The following is a 15,507-nucleotide window of genomic DNA, read 5'->3' on the forward strand; positions in this document are numbered from 1 at the left end:
TACTCGGAGTGGAGGTGGGGTTGCCCCCAAGTACTGTGTCTAGCTCTTTGTAGAAACGGCAGGTCGCAGGGGCAGCACCGGAGCAGCTGTTTGCCTCACGGGCTTTGTGGTAGGCATTCCGCAGCTCCTTCACTTTTATCCTGCACTGCAGCGCGTCCCCATCATGGCCCCTTTCCATCATGTCCCTTGATATCTGCCCGAAGGTATCATAATTCCTATGGCTGGAGCACAGCTGGGACTAGACAGCTTCCTCCTCCCAAACACTGAGGTCCAGCGCCTCGCCATTGCTCCATACGGGGGATCGCCTGGCATGTGGAGGCATGGTCACCTGGAAAGACTCACTGAGAACACGTCACGCCTGGCTGAGCAAACAGGAAGGGGATTTTCAAAATTCCCAGAGAATTTAAAGGGCGGGTCTGACCGTTGGTCACCTGAGGGCAGGGCAGTAGAGTTCAAAGTGATGACCAGAGTGGCTAGAACAGGAATTGTGGGACACTTCTGGAGGCCGATCAGAGCGCACTAACAGACCAGGGTGTCCACACTGGCGCCGCAGCGCTCCAAACGTTATTCCACTCATGAGGTGGAATACCAGGAGCACTCTAGCTGTCTAGAGTCTAGAGTCAGAGTGCTCTACGTGCATTGCCAGAGTGGACGGGTGGTGAGCTAGTGAGCCCGGGGCTCCTTTAATGCACTCTAACTCACAAGTGTAGCCAAGTCCTCAGTTTGAGGTCTGTTAAAACTAACATGCAAAATTAATTATTTTTAGCGAGAAAGACAGATTCCCACAGCCCAAATGAAATACAATCAAAGTCCCATCTGTCTTATACAGCACAACAGACCTAAATAATGTGTAGTATTGAGCCCCAAGCTCTCTTCCTATTATGTGACCCTGTTCCAGATCAGTTCAATCAGTGCCATATCATTTGTATAATTTATTTTGCTATTAAATTTAATTTAGTTTATAATATCCCCCCCCGAGTTTCACTGTGCTGTAGATTTTTCAGTTTTCTTTTTTCAAATCAAAGACAAACTACATTTTCGAAGCTGCAGACTGAAAATGCTGGGTTTTGACTACTAATTATGGAAAATCTGGGACTTTTGGCAACAAGGAAGCCATAGGAGATCATTTTAGTTTTTGATAATCAAGAGTCAGTGAATGCTTTTGGTACTTGAAGCCCTAAGGAGCCAACTATGGGAAGGGACAGAGATGACTTTACATTTGGGAGAGCAGGTACATGGATTTCTTCTTCCCCATCCCAGCAACTCTATTGCAGCTGCCTAATCCCTTCACATCTTGACCAAATAACTGTAGCTGCATCCAACAGTGAGAGATAAACACAGTAATTTGATGTTTCTGCTAAAACGATGAGCAGCGTAACAATGTTATTTATATTGTCATAATTGTGCTTCAGTGTTAACATCCTGTTTAGATTAATGGGTGCAGTTCACACTTCTGAGTTATTGTTCCTGTCTGTCTGAAGACTCAGTCAGACTTCACTGTGATAGTTTACTTTCAATTTTTGAATATTTTTCGCAACTAAAAATGTGCTTTTTTTTTTTTTTTTTTAAAAGATCTCAGAATCAGGAAGGGCAATTAAAAAAATTCAGTTAGGTGACAATTTACATAGATGAATATAAATCACATTAAACACGGTATCTTGAACATAATTATTTACCTTGACAAAACAACCTGAGAGGACCTGGACTGCAAATTCTATGGTCATCTACCGCTAATTTGATATTTTGACATAAAATTAAAAGGATAGAATAAAAGCAATTACCAAATCTCCTACAAACTAAAGTATTACATAACATAACGCAAGAGCACAAACTCCTATAATGTGGTTTGTGGGAAAGTAGCATAGTTGCATATTATTTAACAGATAACTTGAGGATATCTCCTCTGACAATTCAGTAATTACAGTGGACTAAATCCGCGGTTTTCAAAAAAAATTTCTGGCAACACAGTTGAAGGAAATTGTTGATGCCCATGATTCAACGGAGCTGGGGATGAGGGGTTTGGGAGGGGCTCAGAGCTGGGGCAGAGGGTAGAGGTGCAGGGGTGAGGCTGGGAATGAGGGGTTCAGTATGTGGGAGGGGGCTCTGGGCTGGGGCAGGAAGTTGGGGTGTAGGAGGGGGTCAGGGCTCTGGGATGGAGGTGTAGGCTCTGGGGTGGGGCCAGGGATGAGGAATTTGGGGTGCAGGAAGGGGCTCCGGGTTTCGGGGGGCTCAGGGATGGGGCAGGGGATTGGGGTGCGGGTTTACCCTGGGCAGCTCCTTGTCAGTGGCGCAGTAGGGGTGGACCATGGACCGTGCTGTGCCCTGGAAGTGGCCAGCAACAGGTCCAGCTCCTAGGCGGAGGTACGCAAGTGGCTCTGTGCGACTCTTGCCCGCAGGCACTGCCCCAGCTCCCACTGGCCGGGAACTGGCCAATGGGAGTGCGGAGCTGGCGCTCTGGGTGAGGTCAGCGCGTGGAGCCCCGTGGTCCCTGCACCTAGGAGCCAGGCCATTCTGGGGTGCAATGCGGTGTCAGAACAGGTCGGACTAGCCTGCCTTAGCCAGGCAGCACCGTCGATGGGACTTTTAATGGCTCAGTCGACGGGTGCTGACCAGAGCCACCGCAACCCAGTGCCTTACATTCCGCAACCCAGTACTGGGTCACGACCCACAGTTTGAAAACCACTGGACTAAACAAACAGGATAAAGGCAGAGTTTTTTTGACACCAAATGCCAAGACGTCTATTGCACAGGCTATGATCACTGAGTTAACAAGCAGCACCCTCAAAATGCTGGAAGATGCTCTCCCTCTCTGTGTGCTACTTTTTTTTTTTTCCCTGAATGAGAAGGCTTCAGTCAATTTTGAGTTTTCTGTCCTCTTTGTCAGTTCTGCAGTCTAATGAATAAATTTGAGACAGACTTTTTTCAGCTTTTATGATTCACCCATACACAGGGATAAGTTTTGCATTTGCTGCCTCACATTTGGATGACTGAGGAAATAACAAGGAAAATGTCTCATGAGGAATAAACAGATATGAATAAGAACTTACCGATTAAATGCAAGTTGGATAAATTGGGTTTTATGCAGCTTTTTAGTTGGTTTAGTTTCAGAAGTCAGATACAATTAGGTGTGTACAAAACAGTTATGCAAAACTGAAAACGGGATTATTTAGGGACAGTGAGACAAGCAGAACTGCATTCAGTGACATTTCTAGTCATGATGTAGGAGAGGAATAAGATGTTAAAAACTCATTTTGCTGTAGCTGCTAATAGCTGAATAATGAAAACCTAACTCTGCATGCTAATCAGTATACAAAAATTCAAAATCCAAAATATATATGTTTCAGCTTTTCATAGGATTGTCTTATTAAAAAAATCCTGATCAGCTTTCTCTTCTTCATCCAAAGATGGCTGAAATGCTGCACGGTGCTACTTCTGTTTCAATGCAATTTCTGTAACTACAATTATAACTCTTATCAGCATCCCTATTTAATAGTCTTAGCAAAATCTTGGTGTAGATGCCAAGGCCATTAGCAACCTGGTTTAATTTACCATGACACTGACAGAAATTGATACGGAATTAGCATGCCTATTCTAGCAGTAATAAGATTTTTCCTAAAGTTTGTTGTACAATCGTCATATTCACTCACTGTACAGAGTGTTAGTGGTATTAGTGTTACACATCTAGAGCAAGTTCTATGAACATTGCTATGATAATGCTGCCTATAAAATCTGAGGTAAAGTAAGATGCTATGGAAGAAAATCAAACAGACAGTATCCTTTTCATACTGAATGAAACTTGTCATTGATGTAAAACACTCACAGTAGTAAGAATTTGTGTTTTAATGAAGTTACCAGAAACTAAATAAAGCTAATAACTGTACTCTAACCATGGAATATGCTCTTACCTGGGCCTGAGCAGCAGCTGCAGCTGCTTGTTCTTGTTCCTGATAGTACTGAGAAGCCCGCCTATCCTCCTCTTCCTGCAGCTTCTTTGCTAGCTCTAGATCACTGATTCCTTCTGGGATCTGCTCCCAATCGATATCTTGGCTCTGCTGCTCTTGTTGTAAAGACAATGCCATCAGATAGTCCTAAGAAGTAAACTCATTATTAGTAAACACTCTTCTGCTACCCTAATGATAAGCCAAAGTTGTAACAGGACTTCCATGAACCTCTAAAAATGAGAGCTCCAGGATTCAGTATTTATGCTTCCTGGATGGTTTTTTATGTTGAATGGCCACTTAAAAGTGCTGGTTAAAGCCTCCATACGAAGTCAGATCAAGGAAGGAATTGTGACAGGAGCACCTGTATACCTCCTCTGACTCTGTTCTGTACTGCAGTATATCTACAGCATAACTTTTTTTTAATATTTATCCATATGTAAACAAACATATATATAAAAAACTTTGTTTACATATGGGCTTACTTTTTAAATTCCTAATATTATCACCTCCCTTTTTTATAAATGTTCCATTAAACCACTATGAGCAAGCTATTCTCCACCAAAAATCTTCATCCTATCTTTGGGGGGAGGGGATTGCTCTGAAAATCTAGCAGAGGGATTATGACTTACAGACCATCATTACTCAGTGATGTTAATACTCACTTAAATTTTAAGCACGTAAGAGAATGAAGTTCCACACGGACAAAGTGCTAAAGTTATGTGAACTAGTGATTTTACCCTTTCAGAAATATTCATGTTGCAATATATTATCATTCAAGAAGAGTACTTTAATTAGCACATTGCTTTGCAAAAGCACTTTAGACCAAGAGCAGAAGAGAGCAAAACTGCAGAAATCCCTCAGAAAAACTATGTGTGGGGGCATGGACAAGTGCAGTAACATCTCTTTCCCCTAAGCTAACTACCATATACAGTACTCACATTTTTCTCCTCAGACAACCACATGGAAATTCAGTTTAATGTGAAGCCAGAGAGATGCAGAAGCAGGAATCAGCTACTTTATGTGGCACATTTCCCCTTCCACTGCACACAGTAACATTAGTAAATGTCCCTTCAAGGAGCATTAGCTTACAGTATGCGGTTGGTGACATAAGAAAAACAGAACCCAGGCACTACCAGTACTTGGGGAGAGGATGATAAGTCTCAGGGGACTGCAGATGGACAGATGATCTCCAGTGCAAAATCTTTGCTTTGACTCAGGGTTACTACTGGATGCACAGACCATCTGCTTATTGTGAATACTGCTTCTCCACCCCTTCCACATCTACACAAACTCCTTAAAGAAGGAAAGGTTATGACCTTCCCAAAAAGCACACACATATTTGGATAAGTGTCCCTCTGTCATTTAATTTTATATCAGAGGAGAGCAAAGATTTTGAATTTAAGTAAGAGAATATTTTGTCACTATTTAAATTAGCTACTTCTGATTGTTGGGCTACTGTATAATACTGTAACTTTTGCAAAGGAATTCTTCAAAAGCTGCACTTTAATAGTAATACTGGATCAAACAAAAATATTCCATTACTATGAAGATATGTCATCCAGAATTGTACTGTATTGCACCACCTAAGAATAACAGAATGTTTTGCAGCTATCAGTTATTATTTGTATTGAATTTAGTTTTCATTTTATCTGCCATGAGGGAGCTGTCATGGGAAAACACCTTTCAGCCAAATAAAATAACAGTAGTAATAGCAAAATAAAATGGAATTTCTTCTTGATCAATAGAAGAAAGAGAGGTATTACAGTCTTCCAGTTCAGAGCTTTAAAACCCGAGTACATTGAACACACTAGGGAACTTTTAGTATGTGGAAGCAGGTTCCACACAAATAATGCACAGCAGGATTGCGAGAGTTAGATTTTCACCCTAGCTCGTCAAGAACTAAGTGTACACACAGATATATAGCTAACTTTTGTACAGTTGTCCACAGCATCAAGGTGCCGTGGCAGCCATGGATTTCCAGCAAGTGAAGATGCCCCAGCCATCTCTCTTTCACTCAGAAATGCCCCTTGTACTGGGAGCTAGCCATAAAAGGCTACTATACCAGCTCTACGCTACTTGGGGATTCCCCTTACCCAAGGAGAATCCTAAGTGCCCATCACTGCTGGCTTTATGGCTGCTTTGAGCTATAAAAATCACAGTGGAGAATCCAACCCATTGAATTTTTGTGGTTGCCCTGAAGTGTTCAATTCCAACAAATGCCAGTACAGAGTCATCATTCCAAATTTGTTCTCAAGCGTATTTTCCCCACAATGTAGCACTTCACCCTAGCAGAAAAATTGATATGCCAGCTTTTTAATGTTTAATTTTGATATACCATGGTTGTTGGTTTTTTGCATTATTTCAACAGCTCCAAACAAATTAAATCTGATAACATTAATTTCAGATAATCAGTTCAATTACAGACATCTGTTTGGGCTAGTCTCTGCTTATAACTGACTGTGCAGTACCACAGGTGGCCCCTAAATTTTTCTCATGTTTCTAAATTTTCTAAATTTCACTCATGTATTTGCAGGGAATAAGATTAAGTCTTGATTTATATTATCAGAAAATTATCAAAACCTACACATGTATATTGGGACATGTTAATATGGGGGATTATCTCAGATTTTAACTGAAGTGCTTAAATTTATAAACGCATCTGCCTACACATATTTGAAGCTTTTTAAAATATGTAAAAATGCTTCTCAAATACACTTTAAGAACTCATTAATTGGTTTTGTCTACGTAGAATGTAAGTTCTTTGAAGCAGAAACTGTCTCTTGCTGTACGTTTCTACCCTGCCTACCACAATGGGTCCTCTTAGAAGAGGCTTCTAGAAGCTAATATAAGACAAACAAACTAGAATCTATGAATACTACTGTTTTTCCATTCTGCAGAATTGACATCAAAAGGCAAAGTTCAGTGAGGACAGTGAGATCTGAAATAATGTATATCAAAACACAATTATGTACTGTACTACTGTTCTCTAATTTATGAACCCTTACAGACAGGATAACCCATGCTTTTAAGGTAAATTACCAACAGCATGTAGAATTAAAATCCTTACAGACCAAATCTGAAGTTGGCTAGATATTGTAGCTTTCATAAACTAGCATAAGCTACTAAGTTTTTACTAATAGGATGACAGTAATTTATCAGTAACTGGAGTTCTTCGAGATGTGTTGACATTCCATTCATAGTGTACATGCACCTAGAGAGTTTGAGATTGGAGACTTTTTGGCTCACGCTATCCATATCGCATGCATGCACCCTTCCATTCCTTGTGCTCTGCAGTGAGGGCATTTAAGGGCAATGTGCGTCAGCACTTCCCACTGCAGAATCCCCAAAGTCAACTCGAAGGCAGACGGAATGGAAGGATGGATGTGGAATGCATATGGTCAACACATCTCAAGAAACTCCATTTACTGTACATGGTAAGTAACTTGCCATTCTCCTTCAAGTGTTTGTCCATATACACTTTCCACTGATAGTGACTCCCAAGCAACAATGGGAGCTTAGAATGGTTAGTTAAACAATGACTGAAGAACTGCTTTACCAAATACAGCATCAGATCTAGAAGACTCAGTGAGGGTGTAGTGCTTTATGATGATGTGTATTGATGCCCAAATAGATGCTTTACAGATGACTGATATGGGAAAATTTTCACAGTGATGCCACAGATGTAGTTTGTACTCTAGTGCCCTGAAGCCAGAATGCCTGTTGCATAACAACCACCATCACCATGAATCTGATCGTTGTTTCCACCATATCCAGTGAGCCTCGCTTACGTGTATTGGCCATTTGCTGGCCCTTGCTGACTAATGACAAATTCTTTGTAAGTCTCATTTGGCAGTTTATCTGCAAAGGCATGCAGTCTCTCATGTATCAGAAGTCATAACTGGCTAATATGGCCTAGTAATTGGCCACATAGAACTGTAGAATTGCCAAAGAGTAGGCTTTCTGGGCAAATTTATCTAATCTCTTTGGTTAGTCCTCCTTTTGGTGTGGACTTGAGTTGTTTTGCTCTTTCCTTCATTACTGTGACTACAGAGGAAAGTGTCTGTAAAAGAATTCTGCACGCTTGAGAGGTACTTGCTATTTTCTATCTGCCCTAAGAGAGCAATGGGGTGCTGAAGTATGCATTTGCCACACAGTTTTGGCTGTGTCCATGATAGCTTTGTTGACAGGGAGGGCTATTTTTCCTGCCAAAGCAGCATGGGGTATGTCCACTAATTTATGAGTCTGCTTCTGGACCTCCTCAATAGGGATCTGAAGGACCTCAGATATCCTTTTTAATAAATATTGGAAGTCCTTGAAATTGTCCAATTATGAGGCCACTGGTGGCACTACAACCTCATCAGGGGACAAAGAACAGGGCCACCGGAGCTGGCAGGCTTCCCTCTGGTTCCTGTTCTTCCATAACTTCCTGCTCCACCTGCGGTTGAAGCGGAACCAAGAAGTGGGTAGCCTCTGGGACTGATATTGTGGGTGAAACAATCTCCTGGCAGCGGTGCTGGTCCATCTGGCTAAAACTGGATTGAGCAGACCAGGGTTCCCAATAGGGCCACATGGGAATTGATTGGTATGAGCCTGATGGCCAGGAGATAGGGAACCATGGGTCAAGATTTTAAAGGTCCCAGTATTTTTCCCGTGAAGAGTGTTTGGACTCTATCAAATGTTGAGGTTTGAGGAAAGTAAAGATGCTACTGGTATGGATCTTCCTAACCCTTTGACTCTGAAGATAAGAAGAATGGAAAATGCTGATTAATGGGTGATGTTGACGTGGGTGGTGCTGTGGCTCCCAGTGCGTTAGGAACAGATAGTGCCACACCAGTTAGTAAAGTCGATGCTGACTGTAATGCTGAAGCCAACAATAAGGGAGATGAGGTAGTATCTTTTATTAGACCAATTTCCGTTTGTGGAAGAAACGAGCTTTCAAGCTTTACAGAGCTGAAGAAGAGCTCTGAAGCTCAAAAACTTGTCTCTTCCACCACCAGAAGTTGGTCCAATAAAAGATATTACCTCACCCACCATGTTGCTCTCATATCCTGGGACCAACATGGCTACAACAACACTACAAACAGTAAGGGAGATTGTAGGTCCTGTTGTATCTGGAGATCAACTGGTGCTTAGTACTTGTATGGTGCCTTCAGCAAAGGTGTTGTGGATTGGTGGTCTGGAACCAGGTTCTCTCAGCATATTTTACATTCTCCATTATGGAACAGGAGAGGCCCCTGGTGTGTGGCCTAGGTCAGCGTGGCCCTGCTGCCAGGAGTATCAGTGCTGGGGCCATTTCACAATGCATCTATAGAGTATTAGGTAGATGGTACTAGGATTAAACAAGTTCTTTTGTGAATGCAGAGTTTTCTGTGCGGGGTGCTTTGGTGCCATCCAGTCGGAATCGGCATGAGACTGAGCTGTGGCAGGAATCATTTTGGGCCAAGTCGTCTCAGCAGATGTTAGGTGCTGTGGGCAGGTTTTCCTCTTAGACAAAGCCTTAGTAGGTGTTCTGCCTCTCAGACTCCTGGAGCCTTGTGGTCTGTCTGAGGACACAGACCTCATGGCCTGGAAGTTGGGCAGTAATTGGGCTCTTGCAGGCTGTACTTTGGGGCTCTGAGTCATGAGGAAGACCTGAAAACCAGCCTTCCTGTCTTCCCTGGCCTTAGAACTAAAAGACTTATAAATTGCCCATTTGCTAGGAATGTACGATTCTTTCAGACAATCAAAGCACTTCTGAATGTTAATCTGAGACTGTGACTGTTCCCTCACAAGGGGCAGCATTTCAATCCAAGAGAACCAGATGATACCATGCTGTTGGTGATTAATCCCTAAAGAACTAACAATAGCAACAGATTTCAGAGTAACAGCCGTGTTAGTCTGTATTCGCAAAAAGAAAAGGAGTACTTGTGGCACCTTAGAGACTAACCAATTTATTTGAGCATGACAATCCGATAACTATATCTATTAATGGACTAAGCTATGACTATATAAACTGTGAAATCAGAGCTAGAACTATACTAGTAGAGAACGGCTAGCAGTCTCTCAGACAATCAGGGCTTCATTTCTAAGCTGAAAGAATGTGAGAAGAAGAATTGAGTGGTGGCTGATTAGCTTCTCCCTTATATGCCCTCACTGCAGAGCAATGAGGATTGGCAGGGTGCACATGCACATATGGATATTACTGGCCAAAAAGTCTCCAATCTTGAGCTCTTGAGGCATATGCACACTATGAGTGGAACGTGCATATGGACAAGCATCCAAAGAAGCAAAAATTCCATAGTATGATTTTTTTTTAAAATAATGTACATTAATTCCTTAACATGTCAAATCTGACTTCTGGTACCTGAACAAAACACACTAAGAAATACCCATGTGAAGAGGCAACAGCAGAATCTTTGGAAAATGGGTTCATTTTTCCTAGAGAGCAATTTTCAAAAACAATCAGTGTCAGCCTTACTCTGATCCCATTGAAGTCAGTGGTAGAACTTCCATTGACTTCAATGGGACAACTTTGGAAAATCCCACCCTACAAAAGCTGGAGAAATGCAATAGATTTACCTGATCAATTTGATCCTGCTGCCCTCTATATACAGTTTCTGGGTCTGATGGAGGCCGAAGGTGGAATTCAGAGTCACAGAAATTTCCATCACCATCTACATTATGTAAACTTTCCCAGACAACTTTCTCTTCTGTAAGAAAACCCTGGTCTGTCACCAGCAGATAAAGCTGACCCTAAATGGAAGGATAATAAGGATAGAATCTATAAGAGGAATAAAAGTAGATCTTTACAGTCTGAAACATTTACTTATTATTCCTACTAACTGAATCTCCCATGATTCAGTAAACCGAATGAGGATAATTTAGATTTATGCCCATGTTTCAGATTTAAAACTATTTGTATACTTCTGTTATCAGTACGGAATATTGAGATTTATATTAGTGCTCATTTCCAAGGCACACTGGCAACCTACAGCAATACAAAGAATCCATCACAGGAGAATAAAATCCTGCATATTAACTAAAGTTCCCATTCCCTGTTACAACAAACATAAAACATAGTCCCACCAACTTGGGTTCTCAAACTACTTGATGGAACAGGTTCCAAGGTGTGGGCCGTTTGCTGGGAATACCTGGCTACTGGCAATGTAAATTCCAGGACAGAAAAAAAAAAAAAAAACCCCAACAGATTTTAACTCCCATGGTAGGGCTTGGAGACAAGAGAGGATCTTCCAATAAGTGGGTCTCAGACCATTATTAGGTTAATAGATGCTAATGTTTGAACTGCACCCAAAAGCAAACTGGCAGCCAATGCAGGTCATGGAGCACTTTTGTTATGAGCTCTCCAACTCAAGGGGAGCTGCTAACTTCAGCAGTAGCTGAAGCTTTCAACTCCTCTTCAGTGGTGCCCCAAGTAGATCTTACTGCAACTTTTTTGCCTTCTCATTATAAAGCCATGGCTCACTGCGACACTTGTCCACATCAGATTATATATTATTCCTATTATGGCAGCGTTAGACCCCACCAAAATCAGAGTCAGTGTGCTAAGAGCTGTGCAAATGCACAGGAAGAGACAATCCCTGCCCCAATAAGTTTACAGCCTAACCAGACCAGGCTATGAGTGGGATGCAAGTAATATGTCCTTTCCACATATAGAGAATTTAAGCACAGAGCGGTTAACTGACTTGCCCCAAGTCATAAAGGAAGACTGTCACAGATCCTGGAATTGAACCCAGATGGCCTGAATTCCAATCATGTACCTTTACTTTACAATCATCCTTTCTCTCAAAGGAGAACAGTTACAGCCCACAAGCCAAAAATATACCATAGCTGTCAGCTGAGAATTCAGGGCCAGCAATGGACTCAATATGGCCTGAGATTGCAAAATATGCTTTTACAAAGGCCAGATAAACAATTCTGCTAAAAGATACAGTGCTTCCCTTATCCATCATATCGGCTTAATCTTACATAGCCAGTTTGATCACATCTAGTCTTCACTTTTGTTAGGAATTGACACCTAGTAGCTGAAAAAGCGTTGAGCAGCAGCATGAAGTAAAAACAGGGTTGCGCAGTGGGAAATTTATGCCAGCATACAGAAATTTATAACTATAAACTATTAACCAGCTCTTAGACACCTTCTATAATTAAATTTAAACAGAAAAAAAGTTTTATTTATCCATTGTTAAGATTAACCAAAAACCTCATTAATCATTTTCTTGGCAACTGATCTAATTAAGCAGAAGTAACAACACAGATGGTTCTCCCACTCTCAGCATAAATACATGACTGAATGTTAGGGACCAGATTTCATAACTGTGCATCAAATGGTCAGTTAATTGTTTAAAGGGTCCTTTGCATACTCGTCACCACTGTGCATGCAATCACAGTAATTCTACACAAATATGGGTACTCATTTCTGTGACTGCAAACGTACCCGCACAATTATGGAATTGGAAGCAAGGGAAGATTTAAATACAAATACCCATTTTGTAACAAATTGTAATACAAATCCTTTTTTTTTTTTAAATTAGCCCTCCTCTACTTTTATTTCATTGACCACTTTTGTAATAATTGGGCCTAAAAATTTACCTTAATTGTAAGGTTAACTGTGGGAAAGTGGATAAAAAGTTTACAAAATGTTCCAATCACGTGTATCAATAAATGTCAATGGAAAAAGATGCAAAAGGGAGACATACTGAATCAGTTCAAACAAAAAGACCTACTGATATAACTCAAGGACTGTGTTAGGACCACGTCTGGTAAAAAAGAGAAGAGTGGAACCGGAAATCATAAGAACATAAGAATGGCCATACGGGGTCAGACCAATGGTCCATTTAGCCCAGTATTCTGTTGTCTGACAACATGTTTCAGAAAGAGCTAACAAAACTGGGAAATTTATCAAGAGATCCATCCCCGCTCATCCAGTTCCAGCTTCCAGCAATCAGAGGTTTAGGCACCCGGAGCAGGAGGTTGAGTCCCTGACCATTTTGGCTGGTAGTCATTGATGGACTTTTTTCAGAGTAACAGCCGTGTTAGTCTGTATTCGCAAAAAGAAAAGGTACTTGTGGCACCTTAGAGACTAACCAATTTATTTGAGCATGAGCTTTCGTGAGCTACAGCTCACTTCATCGGATGCATACCGTGGAAACTGCAGCAGACATTATATACACACAGAGATCATGAAACAATACCTCCTCCCACCCCACTGTCCTGCTGGTAATAGCTTATCTAAAGTGATCATCAAGTTGGGCCATTTCCAGCACAAATCCAGGTTTTCTCACCCTCCACCCCCCCACACACAAACTCACTCTCCTGCTGGTAATAGCCCATCCAAAGTGACTTATCATTCATGAACTTATCTAGTTCTTCTTTGAACACAGTTATAGTTTGGTCCTCACAAGATGCCCTGGCTACAAGTTCCACAAGTTGACCGTGCATTGTGTGAAAAACTACTTCCTTGTATCTGTTTTAAATTTGCTGCCTATTAATTTCAGTGGGCGACCTCTGGTTCATGTGTTATGTGAGAGGGTAGATAACACTTCCTTATTCACTTCCTTTACACCATTCATTATTTTATAGACCTCTATTATATCCTCAGTTGTTTCTACTCCAAGCTGAACACTTCCAGTCTTTTTAATCTCTCCTCATACAGAAGCTGTTCCATACTCCTAATAATTTTTGTTGCCCTTCTCTATAGTTTTTCCAATTCTAATGTTCTTTTTTTTTTTTTTAAAAGATGAGGCAACCAGAACTGCAAACACCATGAATTTATATAGTGACATGATTATATTTTCTGTCTTACTATCTATCCCTTTCCTAATGGTTCCTAACATTGTTAGCTATTTTGACGGCTGCTGCACATTATGTTGAGTGGTAATAGCTAATTTAGCTATTTTATCATTTTGTATGTGTAGTTGGGATGATGTTTTCCAATATGCATTACTCTGCATTTATCAACACTGAATGTCATCTGCCATCTTCTTGCCCAGTCACACAGTTTTGTGACACGCTTTGTAACTCTTCTCAGTTAGTTTTGGACTTAACTATCTTGAGTAATTTTGTTTCATCTGAAAACTATGCACCCTCACTGTTTACCCCTATTTCCAGATCATTTATGAATATGTTGAACAGCACTGCTGCCAGTACAGATCCTTGGGGGACTGTGCAATTTACCTCTCCCCCCTGTGAAAACTAACCTTTTATTCCTAGCCTTTGTCTCCTATCTTTTAACTAGTTACTGATGCATGAGAAGATCCTTCCTTCTTATCCCAAGACTACTTACTTTAGTTAAGAGCCTTTGGTGAGGGACCTTGTCAAAGGCTTTCTGAAAGTCCAAGTTGACTATATCCAGTGGTTCACCTTTGTCCATGTTTGTTGATGTCCCGTGAAGAATTCTAATAGATTAGTGAAGCATGATTTCCTTTTACAAAACCTCTGTTGACTCTTCCCCAACATATCCTGTTCATCTACGTGTCTGACAATTCTGTTCCTTATTACAGTTTCAATTTACCCAGTACTGAAGTTAGGCTTACTGGCCTGTAATTGCCAGAATTGCATCTGGAGCCATTTTTAAAAATCAGCATCACATTAGCTATCTACCAGTCATCTGGTACGGAGGCTGATTTAAGTGATAGGTTACATACCATAGTTAGTAGTTCTGTAGTTTCATATTTGAGATCCTTCAGAACTCTTGAGTGAATACCATCTTGTCCTGGTGACTTATTACTTTTTATTAATTTGTTCCAAAACCTCTTCTACTGACACCTCAATCTGGGACAGTTCCTCAGTTTTACTGCCTGAAAAGAATGGCTCAGGTGTGGGACTCTCCCTCACATCCTTTGCAGTGAAGACTGATGTAAAGCTTCTCCTTAACAGCCTTGTCTTCCTTGACTGCTCCTTGATCATACAGTGGCCCCATTATTGTTTGGCAGGCTTCCTGAATCTGATATACTTAAAAAAAAATTGCTGTTCGTTTTTGTGGTTTTAGCTAGTTACTCTTCAAATTCTTTTTTGGTCTGGTTACTTATACTTTTACACTTGACTTGCCAGAGTTTATAATCTTATTTTCCTGAGAAGGATATGACTACCAATTTTTAAAGGATGCCTTTTTGTCTCGGTCTCTTTTACTCTGTTTAACCATGGTGGTGTTATTTTTGGAGCTCTTACTCTCTCTTTCTTTGGGATATACATATATTTTGATCCTGTAGTATGGTGTTTTAAAAAGTTCCCATGCAGCTTGCAGGCATGTCATTCTTGCAACTGTTCTTTTCAATTTCCATTTAACTAGAGTCCTCATTTTAATGTTGTTCCCTTTTCTGAAATTAAATGCCACTGTGGTGGGTTTCTTTGGCATTTTCCTTCCTAGAATGATTTCAAATCAGTGAACCAAAATTGTGGGCTGGAAATTAGACCTAATGAGAGGATGAGCTGTTCCACCCAGCGCTGCCTTTTGGGGTCCTTAAAATAAAAAAAACTGGGGGCAGGAGGAAATCACAGGCGATGACTGGCTGACAAAGAATGGGAAGGAGCAGGCTTCATCATCATGGCTGCTACTCCCATGGCCTCCTGG

The 15,507-nt window shown here is 41.1% G+C and overlaps 1 protein-coding gene across 10 annotated transcripts in view; it reads right to left on the reverse strand.

Annotated features, from left to right (window-relative positions):
- The window catches only part of MINDY2 (MINDY lysine 48 deubiquitinase 2), a 114,073-nt gene that overhangs the window by 19,622 nt on the left and 78,944 nt on the right, over window positions 1-15,507 (reverse strand). For 7 of the 10 annotated variants that reach the window (XM_077827991.1, XM_077827988.1, XM_077827986.1 and 4 more), the window contains exons 7-8: window positions 10,500-10,673; window positions 3,906-4,088 (exon numbers count right to left, since the gene is read on the reverse strand). In XM_077827991.1, coding sequence (XP_077684117.1) covers window positions 3,906-4,088; window positions 10,500-10,673 — 357 coding nt within the window. Of the gene's footprint in view, window positions 1-1,676; window positions 1,731-2,428; window positions 2,988-3,905; window positions 4,089-10,499; window positions 10,674-15,507 lie in introns of those variants that run through there. The other 3 variants (XM_077827993.1, XM_077827984.1, XM_077827992.1) reach the window with 3 other exon arrangements.

The sequence above is a fragment of the Eretmochelys imbricata genome, chromosome 10 (assembly GCF_965152235.1).
Source record: "Eretmochelys imbricata isolate rEreImb1 chromosome 10, rEreImb1.hap1, whole genome shotgun sequence".
Taxonomy (NCBI): domain Eukaryota; kingdom Metazoa; phylum Chordata; order Testudines; family Cheloniidae; genus Eretmochelys; species Eretmochelys imbricata.